The sequence below is a fragment of the Pelophylax lessonae genome, assembly GCF_965119305.1.
Source record: "Pelophylax lessonae genome assembly, chromosome: 1".
Classification (NCBI taxonomy): domain Eukaryota; kingdom Metazoa; phylum Chordata; class Amphibia; order Anura; family Ranidae; genus Pelophylax; species Pelophylax lessonae.
In genome coordinates, this window is record NC_138768.1 from 210,662,353 (window position 1) to 210,684,693 (window position 22,341).

At 42.4% G+C, this 22,341-nt stretch overlaps 1 protein-coding gene across 1 annotated transcript in view; it reads left to right on the top strand.

Moving 5' to 3' along the window:
* Window positions 1-22,341, top strand: part of P2RX6 (purinergic receptor P2X 6) — a gene marked incomplete at its 3' end in the record, with an annotated part of 83,232 nt that overhangs the window by 16,005 nt on the left and 44,886 nt on the right. The window contains exons 3-5 of the mRNA XM_082243599.1: window positions 7,080-7,151; window positions 8,540-8,615; window positions 9,624-9,717. Coding sequence (XP_082099725.1) covers window positions 7,080-7,151; window positions 8,540-8,615; window positions 9,624-9,717 — 242 coding nt within the window. The remainder of the gene's footprint in view (window positions 1-7,079; window positions 7,152-8,539; window positions 8,616-9,623; window positions 9,718-22,341) is intronic.

Here is a 22,341-nt window from a genome sequence, read left to right on the forward strand (position 1 = left end):
GTCAGGACAGTACAAATACCCCCAAAATGACCCTTTTTTGGAAAGTAGACATTCCAAGGTATTTAGTAAGAGGCATGGTGAGTTTTTTGAAGTTGTAATTTTTTCCCACAATTCTTTGCAAAATGAAGATTAAAAAAAAAACGATTTTCACAAAATGGTCATATTACGAAGTTATTTCTTACACACTGTATAGGCATACTTGCAACTACACCCCAAAATACATTCTGCTACTCCTCCTGAGTATGGCGATACCACATATGTGACACTTTTCAACAGCCTGACCAAATACAGAGGCCCAACATACAGGGAACATCGTCATTTCCTGACTTCCCATTACAATTTTGTGAGACACTGTTGTAGGGCACTGATGTGGCACTTATGAACACTGACGTGGGATGGATGTGGCACTGATGAGCACTGATGTGGCATGGATTAGCCCTGACGTGGCATGGATGTGGCACGGATGAGCACTGAAGTGGCATGGATGTGGCACAGATGAGCACTGACATGGCATGGATGTGGCATTGATGTGGTACGGATGAGCACTGACGTGGCATGTATGTGGCACGGATGAGCACTGATGTGGCATTGATGTGGCACTGACGTGGCATGGATGTGGCACGGATGAGCGCTGATGTGGCATGGATGTGGCACGGATGACCACTGATGTGGCATTGATGTGGCACGGATGACCACTGATGTGGCATGGATGAGCACTGACAGGGCATGGATGTGGCATGGATGAGCACTGACGTGGCATTGATGTGGCACAGATGACCACTGACGTGGCACGGATGAGCACTGAAGTGGCATGGGTGTGGCACAGATGAGCACTGACGTGGCATGGATGAGTACTGACGTGGCATTGATGTGGCACGGATGTGGCACTGACGTGGCAATGGATGTGGCACGGATGAGCACTGATGTGGCATGGATGTGGCACAGATGAGCACTGATGTGGCATTGATGTGGCATGGATGAGCACTGATGTGGCATTGATGAGCACTGACATGGCATGGATGAGCACTGACGTGGCATTGATGTGGCACGGATGACCACTGACGTGGCACGGATGAGCACTGAAGTGGCATGGGTGTGGCATGGATGAGCACTGACGTGGCATGGATGTGGCACGGATGAGCACTGACGTGGCATGGATAAGCACAGATGTGGGATGGATGAGAATGGATGTGGCATGAATGAACACTGATGTCACACAGATGAGGCACGGATGTGGCACGGATGAGGCATGGATGAGCACGGATGTGGCATGGATGAGGCATGGATGAGCACGGATGTGGCATTGATGAGCACTGAGGTGGCATGGGTGGGCACGGATGTGGCACGGATGATGCATGGATGAGGCACGGATGATGCATGGATGGGGCACAGATTACGCATGGATTTTGGCACAGATTAGGCATGGATGGGGCACAGATGGGGCACGGATGAGGCACTGATTGGGCACAGATTAAACACGGATGGTGCATGGTTAAGGCAGAGGAGGCGTGCAGCTGCAGTTTCTCTCCTCTCCTCGCACGCTGTATCGATTGCTGTGTACAACGTGCGAGGAGAGGAAGGAACCGGACATGCGCCGGTTTGTTGTGAAGTAATCACGTGGTAAAGGACCGCTCTCATTGGCCCTTTACCACGATCCGTGATGCGTCGGGTCCCCAGGACCCGGCGACCACGGACACTCCCGTGTGCGCGCCCCAGGGGGTGCACGGGAACTCGATTCTGGGAGGACGTCCCCTGGGAGGTACGCCCTCCCAGAACTAGACAACCGCACTGCAGCCGTCTTTCGACCATGGGCCGGTTGGGAAAGCGGTTCAAATAACCTGTTATAAGAAGCAGGGGGATGAAAATAATAATAGGATGAAAAGCACCGCAAGGTTTTTTTCTTTTTTGCTACACACATAAAAATAGACCGAAAAGTTTGAAAAAAAAAAAAGTTTTTTTGTTTATGTTATAAAATTTTGTAAATAGATACATTTTTTCCTGCACTGTTGAGTACTGATGAGGCCGCACTGACAGGCACTGATGAGGAGGCACTGATTGAGGGGCACTGATGGGGTGGCACTGATGGGGTGGCACTAATACGCAGCACTGATGAGCACTAATAGGCGGCACTGATATGTAGCACTGAGGGCTCTGATAGGTAGCACTGATATGCAGCATTGGTGGGCACTGATAGGCGGAACTGATGAGCACTGATAGGTGGCATTGATGGGCACTGATAGACGGCACTGATGGGCACTGATGGGCGGCACTGATAGGCAGCACTGGTGGGCAATAATGGGCACTGGTGGACGGCACTGATGGCAATGATGCGCACTGGTGGGCAGCACTGATAGATGGCAATGGTGGGGAGGGGACCACTGATGGGGAGGGCACCACTGGCAGGTTCCCTGAGCCCTGATTGCTATCCCTGGTGGCCATGGTGGGCATCCCTGGTAGCCATGGATGAGCATCCCTGGTGGCTCTAGTGGTACCCCCCAAGGGTCTGTACTGGTAACCAATGCTCTGATTACCAGCACAGACCCCCCCCCGTCGGAAAAACCTCAAGATCGGCTCTCCTCTACTCGTGCCTGTCAGGCACGTACTGAGGAAAGCTGATCAATGGCTCTTCCTATTTACTATGTGACCAGCAGAGCGCATTACCCTGCACGCTGTCATATAACGGCGGGTCAGGATAATGCACCCACCTTCCCACCATCAATGGCCTATAGGGCGGACGGGAAGTGGTTAAAGTAATTAAATGTTGTTGCTTTGCAATCTGAAATGAAGACACACACATTTTTTGTTTTATCCAGCTCCATTTACTTATGCAACTTATAACATCCAAGTGAAAGATATAACACCAAAATGTCAGGAAAACAAAAAATCAAACACAGAATCACTGAGTTGGAAAAAGGATCACCCTCTGTGTCAGTACCTGTGTTGGACAACCTTTTGCTTTAATTACAGCCTTTAGTCTGTTGGGATATGTCTCTACTAACTTTGCACATCTAGACTTTGCATTATTTGCCCACTCTTCTTTTCAGAACTGCTCAAGTTCAGTTAAATTTGATGATGACTGTTTGTGAACTACAGTCTTCCAAGTCATTCCACAGATTTTCAATGGGGTTTAAGTCTGGGCTCTGACTGATGCAAGGACATTCACCTTTTTCTCCTTCAACCACTGTGTAGTCATTTTTCCTGTGTACTTTGGGTCATCTTCATGCTGGAAAGTAAACCTTCTTCCCATTGATGACTTTGTGGCAGAGGGCAGCAGATTTTCCTTAATAATTTGGTGGTATTTTGCCCCATCCTTTTTTCCTTCTATCCTGACAAGTGCTCTAGTCCTTACTGCAGAGAAACTCCCCCATACCAAGATATTACCATCTCCATGCTTTACTGTAGGAATGGTGCTATTTGGATGGTAAGCTGTATTGGATTTTTCCCATATCATTTGGTGTTGAGGCCAAATATTTACATTTTAGTCTCATCTGACCATTACACTTTTTTCCATGTGGCCTCAGAAGCTTCAAGGTGCGTTTTGGCAAAGCTCAGTTGTGACTACATGTGGCCATTCTTGAGGAGTGGCTTTTTTCTTGCAACCCTTCCATACAAGCCACATATGTTGGAGAATTTGTGATATTGTCGTCACATTCACACAATGACCATCCTTTGTCATAAATTCCTGCAACTGCTTCATAGTTGCTGTAGGCTTCTTGGTAGCCTCTGACCAGTTTTCTCTTGGCTCTTTCATCCAGTTTGGAGCAACGTTCAGATCCAGGTAGGGTCTATGGTGTACCAAATACCTTCCACTTCTTAACAATAGACTTCGCTGTGCTTCTATGCATTGATAAAGCCTTTAAAATGTTTTTGTATCCATCTCCTGACTTGTGCCTGTCTATAATTTTATCCCGGGGATCTTTTGACAGTGCCTTGCCACCCATAGATAATTGTTTGCTTCAGTTTCACTATCAGAGACTAAAATGCTCCAGGAAAGTTATTTTCATGCAAAACGAATCAAAATGTCCACAGCTGATCACAGCAGAAAGTCAATTGGCTTTTTGTGCCAATGAGAAGGTGATTAGCTACACCTGATTGAGTTTACTAGTTATTTTTAGGAGGGGGGGGTGATCCTTTTTCCAACTCAGTGACTTTATTTTTTTTCTGACATGTTGGTGTTATATCTTTCACTTTGATGCTAAAAGTTGCACTAAATACAGCTGGATAAAACAAAAACTGTGTCTGTCTTCATTTCAGGCTCAAAGCAACGAAAAAATGATTATTTTAAAGGGGGGTGATTCTTTTCTATACACATTGTATATTACATACTTAAAGGCACCTGCCCTTATATTGGTAAAATATGTGAAGCTGTCCTCTTTAAAGTGAAAAGAATGCCACCTTTAATAAGTAAGTAACTAATGTAAGAAAAAAGAATAAAGCATTAACAAAACCAAATGAACACAAAAATTACTCAAAATTATTACAAAAAATGATGAATAATGTCCATATACATGCATAATAGCCCCCACACCATGTGGAACAAATATGTGTTCTGCCTAATATTCTTCATATAGTTTGACACTATTCAAAATCACTCCAGTAAGAAGTGTGCACTAACCGCCATTCCAGAGACCTCTAAATCAATCAAGGTCAGCAAGCTCTGTATGAGAGGTAATGGTATCATCCAAATTGGTCACACCATTTTTTAGAACTTCTTCTGAGATTATAAACTTTCCTCCATTATTGCTCCAGGAACACCACACCATCAAACAACTAAAAATATTCTATAGTGTAGTATTTTATTGTAACAGAAAAAAACATGATTTTTTCAAATTTCCACTCACTTGTATATGTGCCCAAACTCGGCACCAATGTAAACAGCCTTGTAACAAATTTTCACCACCCCTCCTTCAAATGGGGATTGGCATGAGTTCCAAACACCAGAAATTCGGACCGGACATAATGTCAGAACAGACCCGGATGTGACGGCACACGTGGAGCTTACTATAGTATTGTTTTGGTTGTTTGATGGTGTGGTGTTCCAGGAGTGATAATGGAGGAAAGTTTATGATCTCAGAACTATTAAAGAGTGGTGTGACCGACTTGGATAATACCGATTAGAGGTCACTGGGTTGGCGGTAAGTGCACACTTCTTACTGGGGTGGTGGTGAATGGTGTCGCAATATATGAAGAACATTAATATATGAAGAACATTAATCAGAAGGCAGAAGAATTATTTGACATGGCGTGGGGACATTATTAATTCTTTTTGTAATTAATTTTTGTAGTTTGTGTGTTTATTTGGTTGGGTTAGCGCGTTGTTTTTGTTTTGTTTTTTCTTAGACACACAGCTGTGTGAAAATTACAGCTTAGGGCTCATCAATAAAGTGTCACCAAACAGCAGGAAGACTGAAGCTTTTTGTTTAAGGCTACAAATACATGGAATACACAAGTATACCTAATGTAACAAAATGTGCTGTTTTCCTGCAGCTGGGGAGCTGCAGGTAGGGGTACAGTCGGCCATAGAAGTGAATGGCTGTACATTTTTGTACTCATGCAATCATCAGCATTTACCCATGCATATGTGTACAATCTGGTTTACCCAATGTGGAGGTGTCACTTTGGTGAAACTAGGTTGGATGCGCATGCAAGCATCAGTGTTTACAAACCGATGCCTCACTCTCAGCCCTTGCAAGCCAGCACTATGTAGAACAATTCATAGAGCTAGCTTACGGTAAACTGCAGCCCATTCTTTGGTACCTAATAAACACAGCAAAGGGGTAAAAAATATGCAGGAACTGGAACTTCTGCATCACAACAGGCTCTAATTTTAGTGATAATGAAAACATTATGAACTGAGTTATACATTTTATTTGAAATCTCCACACAAAATTCTTCATGGATTTGATGGTTTCTTGGAAGCAGGGTTTTGGTGGAGATGGAACAGCTCACATGTTTTTTTTTTTTAAATTTTCTTTTTCTGTGCCAAGTAATCCGCTTTGGTAAAAAACATTAACTTTTTTTCAAAATCAACTTTTTCCACAAAGCACTTATCGGCATCAACCATAAAGCAGTTCCAGAAGCGCAGTAGAAATGCAGTGCTTACATGCAGTAGGTTGCCAGAGGCTTGCTTCCTTAAGCAGATTTGCTTGTAGTTGATTGGTGTGACATACTAAGAGAGATTCTCTACTGTCCAACTGGTTGACTGAATAGCACAGTAAATTTCCTTTTTTCCCCAACACAGGGTGCAGGCAGGAGGTTTCAGGGATATCCCTAAACTGTCCACTCTCCTCAAGAACCTGTCCCTAGGGTAAAACTGTCTCTCCCTTAAAAAGCGGGTCATTGTCCAGGCCTACTTTGCTCACACTGTAGGGCTCACCACATGGTCGCAGAAGGGGATCTATACATCCCTCTGAGGCACATGGTGGCCGCCCAAATCCTGGAAGAACTCCAATAAAACACATGCTCCCCCAAGATGACTGTTTGAGCCTTGTGCAGAGGACGAGTTAGTCCTCTGCAAGGTTCCTTGAGGGCTAAAAATATGCAACAGTGGTCATGTGACTACTTTGTTTACCTCTGAAACAAGAAAGTGATTTAGCAATCTAGGATTATTGCTGCCTTGGTCTTTTGCTATGTTAACATGATGATAGAGTGCCAGAGACGCTCCTCAGCCCATAGCATTGGCCTACATGCTCACTGTGTAGAAGTATTATTCCAGCTTTGTAGTAATGATTCAGCGCTATGAAGTTCCTCCGGCAATCCCCCTGCTTTGCCAGCTAATCTGGTTAAGGATTCCCTGCTAAAATCAGAAGGGTCAAGACCTAATTTTAGAAGAGGAAGCTATGCAGTCAGCAAGGGAGGGTTAGGACCTTAATCTAAAAGAGACAACTGCAAAGGAAAATTTAGCAAAGGTCCTTCAGTGAGCTGGATGACCCCCCTTAGATTCGCCTAGTGAGTATAATTTTTCACACAAGGCCTACAACACCTTCTGCTAACAATAAAATATAACCAAACACAGTAAAAAGTATTCTTTATTGATACAGTTTATTCAAAGGTTTCAGGTTACTTTCAATTTATTGCAGGGAGAAAATGTCCTGTTCTTGGTGACAAACTTTATTGCAACACCGCGACAAGTGCTAGGTTTATGTCCAGAGGTAAGAGTGCACTCCCTTTATACTGTCTTTATTATTTGTCTTTATTACGAGTCCTGTTCCTTCCAGCAGACAGAGCTCACATATCATATAATACTTGTAAAAGGACACACTGCGCAAAACATGTTTATTATGAGAAGGTCAATTTTATTATACCAAAATACAAATATAATAAAGTGCACATTACACATGAAATAAAAAATAAATATGCAGTTGAATTGCACACAGGGTTGTTTAGGATCAGTTTGTCCCTCCTAGCCTTTTAGGGCCCGTTCACACTAGAATTCAGTGCAGGAAAGCCGCATTCCCGTGCATTCCAATCGCAATGCCCTTGCGATCTGTTAACGATTTGTTAACGTCAAAATTAACAACACCCCAATTGCAGGTCGCAAGCACAGTGCATTTGTCCACACTGGCCCACACCGGATTGCATGGTACAAAAGTACCATGCAATGCAGCTGTGGTACTTTTCAAAAAGTAGTGCATGCACTACTTCTGGTTCAGTGCGATTTCAACCCATTCATAATAAATAGGGCTGAATCGCACTGCAAAGGACTGCATGTGAATTGCGCAGGAACCGCACAGCATTCCTGTGTGATTTACATTCAGTTCCTCATATGAATGGGCCCTTAATGTACCCAAGGGAGACAGGTGCACCATTCAGCCCTGCTCCAGACAGCCTATCAAAATCTATTGTAGGCATTTATCAGACAAGAAAAAAGTGCTAGGCTCCTTGCATGTAGGGCCCTCTAGGAGCAGTGCCTTCATTCTGGCATCTGGGAGGGACAGGTGAATCGCCCAGCCTGCTGCAGACAGCCTGCCAAAATCATTTGTAAATCAAGCCCACAGGGTAGACAGCAGTAGGTATATTAGTACAAGTCAAATCCATACACCTATAAATGGTACCAAAGATCAGACAGAAGCAAAGTTATAAGTATAGCCAGTGGCAGGCACATTTCAAACAAGCTGATGAAAAGGGAGGTCAACAACAAAGGTCATTCTGAGAAATAACAAATGAGTAACACCCACAAGCTTACAAACTCTATGATGGAGAGCTATATGGTGGAGTGAGCTCTCTTTAAATAGCCAGGCCAGTGCTCATTCCCATTTCCCAAAGTGTTCAGTACAACAACAGGTGGAGGGTGGCGAGCAGTAGGAGCTGAAAGGCAAGCCATAGCAGGGAAAACAGAGGCATAAGGCAGATGCATCAGTTCATTACCTATTGGAAACCCAAATGTCCAAAGGAGTTGTGGTAGACTGCCTGTCTAGATCCCCTGCTGTGGCTAAGTCCCTGAATAAAGTTTTAGGAAAGTAGAACAGGCATTTCCCTTATAAAGGCTTTGGTACATTGGTTGTACTCACTGTAACATTTTTAATGTTTTTACTTACAGAGCCCATTGATTGTAGATGGTAGATGTGGTGAAGACTTGGACTGTCCGCCAGGAGAACATGTAGTAAATGGAAATGGTAATAGTTTGATATAAATAAACTGGGCAACCACATATATAGCTATGGTCTTCATTTATGGAGTAGTAAGGCAGCCTTCTGCTGGAGGAACCCACCTCTGGATTTTTTCCTCAATATAACATATTCAGCATGTATCGGCTATTAATAGCACACCACTTTCCTGAAGCAACCTATATCATCCTTATTTTTTCCCCTTTTGTAATGTCATCCTAACTAAGCAAGAAGCTTGTTAAAGAACCAATATTGCAAATTGTCCTGATAAATGTATGCGGTTAATACATGTAATGATAATATTCAGTATGTTCATTTCTTTTCATATACCTTTTCACATCGTTTTAAAGAGGCACCAGTGCCCTGCATAAGTTGGCATAGTGAGTTTAGTGTAAAGGCATAGGACATACTTTCAAGTTTAGATTTTCTTTAGGCAATGTGTTATTAACTGTACAAAACATCCTCTTTTTGTAAGCAGGGTGGAAAATCATTGCAAAGAAAGGGACTAATTCTTAGTTCTCTATGGCAAAGGAAACAATTGTGTAGATATTCTTCAACATGATGTTAAATTATAATCTCTGTGCGATAGAACTAACATTTTTGCAAGCACATGTTTTTTCACAATTGGAAATCCATACACTGTCCAATAATCACCTTACTATTATTACCAATGCCTGTTTCACTTGCTATTATAGGGCCCGGATTGGCCTCCTTGATACCCTGTTGTATTCTTTACCTGAAAAATTTAAAAGCACTTGTGGACCTATGACTTTCTCTATCTATCCTATCCTGGACCATTTTCTTTTCAGCTCTCATTTGATCCAGCTGGGTGGCTTATGAAAACTTGGCTTTTGAGCGTTCCAGATTTTATCATTCAAATTTTGCTGAAATCGTAGAAAAGATATGTAGCATCTGTTACACTAAACATGGCCACTGTACAAGCAATAATGATGCTGAAAAATGTAAGTAGCTGGCTTTCAAAATTATTTTTAAACATAGAGAAATCTTGTCTGACAGGTGTGAAAACAGGACGATGTGTATCACTGAACAATACTCATTCCACCTGTGAGATATATGCCTGGTGTCCTGTTGAGAATGAATCATTGATAAGGTAATGTAGTTGTATGATCCCCTGTGGTTCTGCACATCACACAGACCATCTGTGATTAAATGGTCAGCTCACCCAAAAAAAATATCTTGTGGAGACACAGGTACATGAATCCAACTGTGCCCACATTGAGGTTACATAGTTACATAGTTTGTGAGGCTGAAAAAAGACATCAGTTCATCCAGTTCAACCTATGATGTGTGTGTGTGTGTTTGCTGTTAACCGTACATTGTATACCCTTGTATGTTGTGGTTTTTAAGGTGCCCATCTAATCGTTTTTTTGAAACTATCGATGCTCCCTGCTGATACTACTGCTTGTGGAAGGGAATTTCACATCCTTTCTGTTCTGACAGTAAAGAACCCCTACGTATTTTAAGGTTAAACCGTTTTTCCTCTAGTTTTAGTGAGTGGCCACGTGTCTTATTGTATTTTCTTTCTCTGAAAAGTTTGTTCCTTATGCTAGGGTCGCCAGTACAGTATTAGTACATGGATATCATATCCCCCCTCAAGCGTCTCTTCTCCAGAGAGAATAAGTTCAATGCTTGTAGTCTTTCCTCATAGCTGATGTCCTCCATTCCCCTAATTATTTTTGTTGCCCTTCTCTGGTCTCTCTCCAGTTCCAGCACATCCTTCCTGAGGACCGGTGCCCAGAACTGGACAGCATACTCCAGATGTGGCCGGACCAGAGTCTTGTAGAGTGGGAGAATATTTTCTTTATTTCTGGAGTGAATTCCCTTTTTTACATGCCAGTATTTTGTTAGCTTTGCTTGCAGCGGCTTGGCATTGCATGCCACTGCCAAGCCTGTTGTCCACTAGGACCCCCAGGTCCTTTTCCATCTTAGATTCACCCAGAGATTCCACCCCGTTGAGTAGCTTGCTTTCGTGTTTCTGACGCCCAAGTGTATTACTTTACATTTTTTCAACATTAAACCTCATCTGCCATGTAGTGGACGACCCCATTATTTTGTTCAGGTCTGCTTGTAAGGTTTCCACATCCTGCATAGAAGATATTGGCATGCTTAGTTTAGTATAATCAAATACCGAGATTGTGCTAGATATCCCCTCCTCTAGGTCGTTAATGAATAAATTAAACAGGATTGGTCCCAGGACAGAACCTTGGGGGACCCCACTTTCCACACCCACCCAATCCGAGTACTCCACATTTATCACCACCCTCTGGACTCTCCCCTGGAGCCAGGTACTCACCCTATGGTCCACACCTATGTACCTTAGTTTGTACAGTAAGCGTTTGTGGGGAACTGTGTCAAATGCCTTTGCAAAGTCCAGATACACCACATCCACAGGCCTTCTTTTACCTAGTCGGCAGCTCACTTCATTGTAGAAGGTTAATAGATTGGTCTGGCAAGAATTATTTTTCATGAATCCATGCTGATTTCTACTAATAATACAGTTTTTATTACTAAAGTCTTGTATATAGTCCCTTAGCATCCCCTCCAAAATCTTGCAGACTACTGATGTTAGGCTGACCGGTCTATAGTTACCTGGGATATATATCGGCCCTTTTTTAAATATTGGTACCACGTTGGCTTTTTTTTCCAATCAGCTGGCACCATACCTGTCTGTAGACTATCCTTAAAGATCACCTGGCTGAGCTCTTTAAGAACCCTTGGGTGCAAGCCACCCGGTCCCGGTGATTTATTTATGTTAAGTTTCTCTAGTTTAGTTCTAAGTCTGTGTTCTATTAGCCATGGGGGTACTTCCTGAGGTGTATTATTTAATCTAGCATTACAAGCTGGGTTAGTGTAGCCCCCCAATTCTTTTGTGAAGACTGAATAGAAGAAATAATGTAACACTTTCGCCTTCTCTCTGTCCTCTGTGGCTGGATTTCCTTTGTTGTCTTTTATGGGGCCAATGTGTTCTGGTCTCACTTTCTTACTATTTATATACTTAAATAATTCCTTGGGGTTATTTTTTACTCTCTTCCACTATATGTCTCTCGTGTTCTATTTTGCCTTTACATTTCTTGTTACACTCTTTGTAATGCTTGAATGCTGCCAATGACCCCTCAGCCATTAATATGCATTTTTATGTTGGAGTTTAGCCACCCAGGGTTTAGTTTTGCTCTTTTAAATGTATTTCCCTTTGGAATGCACTGGCCGATCCCTTTGTTTAGTATGCTCTTGAAGCACTCCCATTTTTCCTCCGTGTTCTTTGTTCCCAGGGTTCTATCCCATTTGATATTTTCTAGCAAAGAGCGCAGAGGTTGTATTGTCCATAATGGACATTCCTTCTGAGGTGCACTCCCTCCCTGGCCACAATGCCCATCACACTGAAAGGCTTATGGCTGGGGAGTTTTGTTCAGAGGTGGGCAGAGCCTGATGGGGAACTGAGAGACTAGTTCCTCATCAAGTCGCCAATATTTTTTGATTGACAGCACACATAATAGGCGGATCCGTATCTGCTATTCAGTTCAAAAGTGGTTTTCATATCCTCCCACTGCCATGCACTGTCAATCACAGGCAAGGCAGACCTGATGGGGAACCAATTTCAGAGTTCTCTATCTGGCTTCGCCCACCCAACAGCCACAGCAACTGTGAATTTGAGTTGTTGAGTAAGCAGAGCCTCATCTGAGAGACTAGTTCCCTTATCAGGTCAATCGTTGGACTGAATATGTGCTATGGAATCTACCAACTGCCATTTGCTGTCAATCACAGAAAAAGTGGATCTGATGGGAAACTAGTCTCTCAGAGTTTCCCTGTAGGCTCCGCCCACTTAGTTAAGTGTGGCTGTGTCAATGGTTGCTAGGATGCGGGCCACCTTTGTCCTTGCAACCAATTAAGTAAATATAATTATAAATAAAGTAAATATAAAATACATTTATATATATTAAAGTAATGGACACATACCCCCCTGTACATCAACTTTGAATTTGTCTTCACAACCTCCAGTTTGCTTATCTAGAAGTAATTCTTTTAGAACTTGTCGCTGCCAAAATAAGAGATTCTAAAAGTGGCGGTAGTAATAACTTCTCACTCCCTTCATGCCCCCATGGTGCCCTTTGCATGCTTCTCTGTCCTCTTCCTCCTCTCCTATTGTCCTCAGGTTCCTTTACTACATACCCGATTCCAAAAAAGTTGGGACACTATACAAATTGTGAATAAAAACAGAATGCAATGATGTGGAAGTTTCAAATTTCAATATTTTATTCAGAATACAACATAGATGACATATCAAATGTTTCAACTAAGAAAATGTATCATTTTAAGGGAAAAATAAGTTGATTTTAAATTTCATGGCATCAACACATCTCAAAAATGTTTGGACAAGGCCATGTTTACCACTGTGTGGCACCCCCTCTTCTTTTTATACCAGTCTGCAAATGTCTGGGGACTGAGGAGACAAGCTTCTCAAGTTTAGGAATAGAAATGTTATCCCATTCTTGTCTAATACAGGCTTCTAGTTGCTCAACTGTCTTAGCTCTTCTTTGTCGCATCTTCCTCTTTATGATGCGCCAAATGTTTTCTATGGGTGAAACATCTGGACTGCAGGCTGGCCATTTCAGTACCCGGATCCTTCTTCTACGCAGCCATGATGTTATAATTGATGCAGTATGTGGTCTGGCATTGTCATGTTGGAAAATGCAAGGTCTTCCCTGAAAGAGACGACGTCTGGATGGATGGGAGCATATGTTGTTCTAGAACTTGGATATACCTTTCAGCATTGATGGTGCCTTTCCAGATGTGTAAGCTGCCCATGCCACACGCACTCATGCAACCCCATACCATCAGAGATGCAGGCTTCTGAACTGAATGCTAACAACTTGGGTTGTCCTTGTCCTCTTTAGTTCGGATGACATGGTGTCCCAGTTTTCCAAAAAAAATTTAAAATTTTGATTTGTGTGGCCACAGAACAGTTTTCAACTTTGCCCAAGTCCATTTTAAATAATCCTTGGCCCAATGAAAATGCCAGCACTTCTGGGTCATGTTTAGATATGGCTTCTTTTTTGGCCTATAGAGAGAGTTTGGCACGGTGGATTGTGTTCACCGACAATGTTTTCTGGAAGTATTCCTGAGCCCATGTTGTGATTTCCATTACAGTAGCATTCCTGTATGTGATGCAGTGCCGCCTAAGGGCCCGAAGATTACGGGCATCCAGTATGGTTTTCTGGCCTTGACCCTTGCGCACAGAGATTGTTCCAGATTCTCTGAATCTTTGGATAATATTATGTACTGTAGATGATGATAACTTCAAACTCTTTGCAATTTTTCTCTGAGAAACTCCTTTCTGATATTGCTCCACTATATTTTGCCGCAGCATTGGGGGAATTGGTGATCCTCTGCCCATCTTGACTTCTGAGAGACACTGTCACTCTGAGAGGCTCTTTTTATACCCAATCATGTTGCCAATTAATCTAATAAGTTGCAAATTGGTCCTCTAGCTATTCCTTATATGTACATTTAACTTTTCCGGCCTCTTATTGCTACCTGTCCCAACTTTTTTGGAATGTGTATCTCTCATGAAATCCAATATGAGCCAATATTTGGCATCACATTTCAAAATGTCTAATTTTCAACATTTGATATGTTATCTATATTATATTGTGAATAAAATATAAGTTTATGAGATTTGTAAATAAGTCCATTCCTTTTTTACTCACAATTTGTACAGTGTCCCAACTTTTTTGGAATTGGGTTTGTATTTCAATGAGGCCCACGAGTCATTCAGCCTGTTCTCTGTGATTCTAAGCTATCATGAAAACACCCTTCGGGAGCTTCATTATCTAACCCAGGGCTGAAAATACAATGACGCAGGAAACATAACGTGGGCATTTTTCTCTGCGGCATTGGAGACCAACCACTCCTTACTCCAGAATTGTAGAGGAAGAATCCTGTTTGTCACATGACAGGCCAGAGCACACCTCAGAAAACGTTATGCATAATGCAATTTAGAAGAAAAAAAAAAAAGGTGTGAGGGAGGCTGGACAAGTAATGGGTTGGACTTTAACCACTTGCCGACCAGCCACCGCAGATATACGGTGGCAGGTTCCCGCAAATCACCATGCCTGTATGGCGGTTCACAGGAGCAATCCTGGGGGCACACGCATACTGTCAGAGGCGTGTGCCCATTCGCCAGCGGGGAAGCTAATTTGCGGGTCTGGCGGCCGTGATTGCTGCCGGGCACCTGCAATTGCTCCCCGTGGAGAGAGAACGTGGTCTGCTGTTGTAAACACAGCAGACCGTTGTTCTCTCAGCATTCAACACAGAGCTCCTGTGATCCTCCTATTTAGGAACACAGGGCTCTGTGTTGCGTCCATAAGCCCAACCCCCCACAGTTGGAAAACACCCTCTAGGCTCACATTTAACCCTTTGATCGCCGCTGGGTTAACCCCTTCCCCGCCAGTGCCATTGGTACGGTAACAGTGCATATTTTTAGCACTGATTACTGGAGTAATGTCACTGGTCCCCCCCAAAAGTGTAAAAAATGTCAGTTAGATGTCTGATCTGTCCGCCGCAATGTCCCAGTTCCGCTAAAAATCGCAGATTGCTGCCAATACTAGAAAAAAAAAAAAAATAAATAGAAATGACATAAATCTTTCCCCTAGTTTGTAGATGCGATGACTTTTGCGCAAACCTATCAAAATACACTTCTTGGGATTTTTTTTTACCAAAAATATGTAGCAGAATACAAATTGGCCTAAAATGATTGAAAATTTTTATTTTTTATTTTTTTTATTGGGAATGTTATATAGCAGAAAGATAACAAAAAATGTTTTTTTTTTTTTTTTCAAAATTGTGGGTTTTCTTTTGTTTATAGCGCAAACAAAATAAATTGCACAGGTGATCAATACCACCAAAAGAAAGCTCTATTTGTGGGAAAAAAAGAACATCAATTTTCTTTGGGTACAGCGTCGCACAACTGCGCAATTGTCAGTTAGGGTAATGCAGTGCCGAATCGCAAAAATGGCCTGGTCATTAAGGGGGAAAATCTTCCGGTCCAGAAATGGATACTACAACACATCCAATAAAAAATGTAAAAAATCGAATTTCTTTAATTTAGGCCAATATGTATTCTGCTACATGTTTTTGGTAAAAAAAATCCCAATAAACGTATATTGATTGGTTTGCGCAAAAGTTGCGTCTACAAACTATGGGATAGATTTATGTATTTTTTTTTTTTTTTTTACTAGTAATGGCGGCAATTAGCGATTTTTAGCGAGACTGTGACATTGCAGAGGACAAATCTGACACTAAAGCCCCGTACACACGTACCGATCGTCGGCATACAAACGTTCGTCTTTTCTCCCCGGGATGTCGGTGTCTGTTGAAAAGTGCAAAGACTGCCCAAGAATTTTGTCCGCCGACTACAGCCGACTGCAGAAGTGATGTCATGTAATGGTTAACTTTCCCTGTGTTTTTTCTTTTCTGAGCATGCCCAGTCTTGCAAATCTGCGGTCTGTCGGCAGAATTCTTTACTGACTGGCGAACAATCCTCCGTTCTGGTGTCGGCATACAAAAATTTTCATGTTTGCAAGAAAGACTCTTGTCCGCGGATTGTGTGCAGACAGCTGTCGGAGGCACCATACTAACAAGCGTACAATCGGCAGATCTTTCGTCCGCCGACGTTTGCATGACGACGATCGGTACGTGTGTACGGGGCTTTAGTGACACTCTCATGGGACCAGTGACACCAATACAGTGATCAGTGCTAAAAAAAATGCACTGTTACTGTATAAATTACACTGGCAGGGAAGGGGCTAGTGTCAGGGGCGATCAAAGGGTTAAGTGTGTTCCTAGGGAGTGCTTTCTAACTGGGGGGGGGGTTGCTGTGACTGGAGGAAAACAGAGATCTATGTTTCTGCATATCAGAAACACAAGATCTCTATTTTCTCCCTCACAGAGCGGAGATCTGCCTTGTCTACATAGGTAGACTGCCATTCTGCCTCTCCTCTAAAAGATCGCCTGATCCCATCGGCCATCGCGGTTGCCGGATCCGCTGATTGGCTCCTGCTGTGTCCAATCACATCTGGAGTGGGTTACCAGCGGCCCGCGCCCCAGACCTCATGCACGAAATCACGTACATGTACGTGATTTCCTGTAGGGGTTCCAGAAGCAGTTAAACTGGGACAACACTGCCATTTAGTGGAAGCAAGGACATGCTGCGGGGGACAGTGCTGGATTGAAGGTGAGTATTACAGTTTAAGGAAAAAAATATAAAGTTGGAGGAGCTTTTTCATTTTTTTCCTACTGCTGGTCTGTTTATTTTTTTTAAACCAGAGTTCTACATTAAAATGCCCATGCCCACCTGTAAGTTTCTTTTAGGCTTTCCCTGATGATTAATGCTTACTAATGTATGCATCTGTTGGATCACTGTGTAAACATTTACAAATAAGATTTCCTTGTTCACTGACGTAAATTCATTTAAAGTACAGTATGTACTTATTACTTATCGTTCTATTTTATAAGTGTATCTTCATTAGTGCAGAAGTTAAACAAGAATAATAGTTCAATTGTTAAGCAGGATATTGGTATGAAGCAAGCAACTGTTGAGAAACACTAAACTTTATAGAGGTATTAAACCCAAAACCAAAAAGTTTAATATATTGCAGCTAACCAATCATGAGATGCGGTGGCTGGATTCCTTTTCTTTTTTTAGGCTTTTTTCCCCCACTGTTTTTCCCCCACTGTTTTTCCCCCACTGTTTTTCCCCCACTGTTTTTCCCCCACTGTTAGAGTGTCCCCACTCTGGATGAAGGAGCAGAGGGAGCAATTTTGAACAACAGCATTGTCAGCCTGGTGTGGGGGGGGGGGGGGGGGGAGGGGGAGAGTAGTGTCTGATGCACTAGCAGATTCAGATACACTAAGGAATTGAAGCCAAACTCCAGCTAACACTTTATAAGAAGCTAAAGCAAACTGTTTTTTTTTTCTCTGTTTGTGATGCAATAAATAAAAGCTGATCATTGCAAGCACCTCTGTCACCTATACACGTAAAAGCTGATCATTGCAAGCACCTCTGTAACTGATACATTGTACTAGAGAACATGTTCTTTTGAAAAACAACAGGCGTACTGGCTGCATCACCAGGTGAAAATAGAAGAGAGAAAGCCTAGAAAACAAAACGAATGCAGACATCACATCCAAGAATTGATAAGCTGCAATATAATAAATGTTTGCTTTTGGGTTTAATATCACTTTAACAAACTAAAGCTCAACTACAGCTAAAACCTTTTTTTTTTTTTTTTTTAAAGAAACAGTGGGAAGGGTAAAACCTCTATGAAGATTTAAATGCTGCCTTTTTGGTCTGACACCCTTCGCTGGACAGGGAGTGAGTGACATCGGCAGCAATAAAATACTCACAGAGATTGTCAACCCCCATCCTCACTTTAGACAGCGTGTCCACACTCACCGGCCACTTTATAAAGTACGCCTGTTCAATTGCTCGGTAACACAAATTGCTATTCAGCCAATCACATGGCAGCAACTCAATGTATTTAGGCATCTAGATGTGGTGAAAATTACTTGCTGAAGTTCAAACCGAGCATCAGAATGGGGAAGAAAGGGGATTTAGATGTCTTTGAACATGGCATGGTTGTTGGTGCCACATGGGCTAGTGTGACTATTTCAAAAACTGCTGATCTACTGGGATTTTCACACACAACCATCTCTAGGGTTTACATAAATTGGTCCAAAAAAGAGAAAATATCCACTGAACGGCAGTTGTGTGGATAAAAATGCCCTGTTGAGGTCAGAGGAGAATTGGTACGAGATGATAGGAAGGCAACAGTAACTCAAATAACCGCTCCTTACAACCAAGGTATGCAGAATACCATCTCTGAATGCACAACACATCGAACCTTGAAGCAGATGGGCTACAGCAGAAGAAGACCACACAGAATGCCACTCCTGTCAGCTAAGAACAGGAAAGTGAGGCTACAATTTGCACAGGCTCACCAAAATTGGACAATAGAAGACTGGAAGATTGTCGCCTGGTCTGATGAGTCTCGATTTCAGCTGCGACATTCATATGGTAGGGTCAGAATTTGTCGTACGCAACATGAAAGCATGGATCCATCCTGCCTTGTAGCAATAGTTTAGGCTGGTGGTGGTGTAATGGTGAGGGGGGACATTTTCTTGGCACAAATCTGCAGCAACGGTGTGATGCTATCATGTCAATATGGAGGAATGTTTCTAACACCATGTTGAATCTATGTCACCAAGAATTAAGGCAGTTCTAAAGGCAAAATGGGATCCAACCCAGTACTAGCAAGGTGTACCTAATAAAGTGGCCGGTAAAGTGTAAATTGCTGCCTGTGTCCTTGAAGGATTTCCCTCACATCCTGTTTTGTCTGAGGGTGGAAAACTCTCCCAAAGTGGACAGAGACAGCACTAAAAGGTTGTCAGTTGTTCAAACTTTTCCCCTTTGTATCCAAAAACAACAAAAAAAAAGGCCAGAGTCTGGCTTTTCGTTTCCCCAATGTATAACCAGTGTTAATTTCATCAACTAAAATGTTTGCGTTAACACAATTTTAGTCGCCTAAAGTACGACTAAAACTAAAACAATTCAGATGACTAAAATACGTCTAAAACTAGAATGGCATTTCAGGCTACGTTCACATGTGGGCGTAGCGGATCGCGGGTAGAATCACCGCTATTCTGCCCGCGATCCGGAAATCATTGCAAATCGCGGGACGCCTGTGCAATGCCTGTGATTTGCAATGGCACCCCAAACGCTGTGCGATGTTGCCGCGATTTCTGCCTGCCGAATCGCGGTAAAATCGTGCAAACAGAATCGCGGGACGCATGACGCCCGAAAAAGGTACAAGAGCTTCCATCCAGAGCCTGTAATAATAACACATTAAAGTTTAAACATGTATTGCACCACCGCATAAGTATACTAAGCTGCTGAAAGAGAAAAAATTAGGAAAAAGGCTTTTTTAATATTTTTTCTTAATTTTTAATGTTGGTAATATATTCAGGTCATATGTGCAATGACAGTATAGCCAATAGAGTATAAGTCCGGTTCACACTATTGCGATGCGGGAACACTGCGACTATACTGCGGGGTCCCGCATCGCATCCTCAGCACAGGCAGTTCACACTGCCATATGCGATAAGCTGGGGGTGTCAATTCAAAGTTAACGACACCCCCAGATCAGATCGCATATTGCAGTGCGATCTGACAGTTTGCACAGAATCGGATCGCACTAGTGTGAACCACCTTGCAATCCCATTCTGCTGCAGACCAAAAAAAGTGTTCTGTGTGTGTTCACTGCGACAAACTGTATGGCTGAACTCGCACCGCACAGACATCGCATGTGATTTTAGGAGCAGTGCACTCCGAATCACATGCAATGTCTGTGATCGCATCAGTGTGAACCGTCGCTAAAAGATTTTTTTTTTTTTTTTCGTATTTTAAAGTTGCACTTCTGTTTGTAAAAAAGCTATATTTTTGTTTGTTTATGAAACTTGGTTTTATTTTTAAAGACATTATATATCACAATGGCTAAGAGCTGGTTCACACTGAGGCGACACGACTCCTTACTACTTCGGGGGCGACTTGTGCAGTCCCGTGCACCACGACTTCGGAGCAACTTGCAGGGACTTCACAAAATGGAAGTCTATGCAAGTCGCTCCGAGGTCGCCCCGAAGTAGTATAGGACCCTTTTTCTAAGTCGGAGCGACTTGTGTCGCTCCTATTCGAACAGGTCCTGTAGCGGTCAATGGACTGCGAGGGAGCGCGACTTGTCAGGATGACAAGTCGCCTGACAAGTCGCGCTAGTGTGAATGGGGTCTAAATCTGTGTCTGTAGTGCTTGTTCAACCCTGAATGCCATAAATAATAACATGTTATTAGAGTTTTACTCCAGGAGTATATAATTAGTTTGGAAATTCTAGAGAAATGTTTAACCACTTGCCGACCGCTGCAAGTACATATACTGCGGCGGTCAGCCCCTCACAGGCAAAGTGACGTATATAAACGTCACTAGCCTGTGAGGCTCTGGTGAGCGAGCGCGCGGCGCCGGAGGCGCGCTCCTGCGCGGTCACGGACCCCCCCCCCCCGCGCGTGTGACTCTGCGATCGTCGGGGGGGAGAGGGAGAAAGTCAGGCGGCTAGTGTAAACAAGCCGCCTGTCATTCTCCCCTGTGTAGAAACACTGATCATATGGTTCTACTATGTAGGACCGTTGAACATTGTTCCTACACCTCAAGCCACAGCCAATCACAGTTAGAATCACGCCCCTAGGGACACACACAGCCCCTCCCTCTCAAATAAAGTTAACCCCTTCACTACCAGTGTCATTTTACAGTAATAGTGCATATATATATAGCACTGATTACTGTAGAAATGTCACTGGTAACCCCAAAAGTGTCAAAAATGTCAGTCAAGGGTCCGATCTGTCCGCCCCAATGTCGCAGTACTGCAAAAAAAATTGCAGATCGCCGCCATTACGCGTTAAAAAAAAAAACAACAAAAATGACAAAAATCTTTCCCTTTGTTAGTAAACTTTTGCGCAAACCAATCAAAATACGCTTTTTGCGATTTTTTTAACAAACATATGTAGCACAAAACAAATTGGCCGAAAATGTTAAAAAATTTTGATTTTTACATTTTTTTTGGGAATTTCATATAAAAAAATTTGAAAATATTGTTATTTTTGCAAAATTGACGCTCTTTTTTTGTTTATAGCGCATGATCAAAAAATCGCACAGGTGATCAAATACCACCAAAAGAAAGCTCTGTTTGTGGGAAAAAAATGACGTCAAATTTGTTTAGGTACAGTGTCGCACGACCGCGCAATTTTCCATTAAAGTCACGCAGTGCCGAATCGCAAAATACCCCCTGGTCAGGAAGGGGGTAAAATCTTCCGGGGCTTAAGTGGTTAATAATGCGTTACAATTTACCTAAACCCATTCGATTTGTAGTTGACTAAAATGCATGAGATTTTAGTCAACTAAAATGTACTGGAGATTTTAGTCAACTAAAATATGACTAAAACTAAAACAATTCAGATGTCTAAAATACGACTAAAACTAAAATGGCATTTTAGTCGAAAGAGTATGACTAAAACTAAATCTAAATTTGCTGCTAAAATTACCACTGCTTATAACTGGAGAGAAGATATGTAAAGCATCCCTTCCAGAAATAGTGTTGCAGAATTTATTGGGCTTTATAAAAAAAAAACCCCCAGCAGTGGATGCTCACTTCATGACTGCCTTTGTGTAACTGAAAATTCACATGTGGGCAAATAAGGAAAACCAGAACCATTGCAATACATCTCATGAATTCAAAGACAAGGTATCATTTTGGTTTTTACTCCAGTATTAGCTGATCACTGGGGCCTCTTATATTTGTTAAATAAAATCATGATATCTATTTGGTGGCTAATTTATAAATGTAAAAGCAAAGTACAACCCACAGCCTCTATGTACATAGCCAAGAATTTAGAGGTACAAATAAATTATTTAATTTCAAGAAAGTCAGATGATGGCGTTTATAATGTCATTGGCAAGGGAAAAAAAGCTAAGTAAACGTACTGAGAAACAACTCTTTATCCAAAACATCTAATCCAAAATCCACCTTAGGTTTATGTACAAGTTCAATGACTGTGAAACTCATCTAAATGTCACCTGCGATTTGTTATAACAGAATGTCTTACATCAAGAGAACCA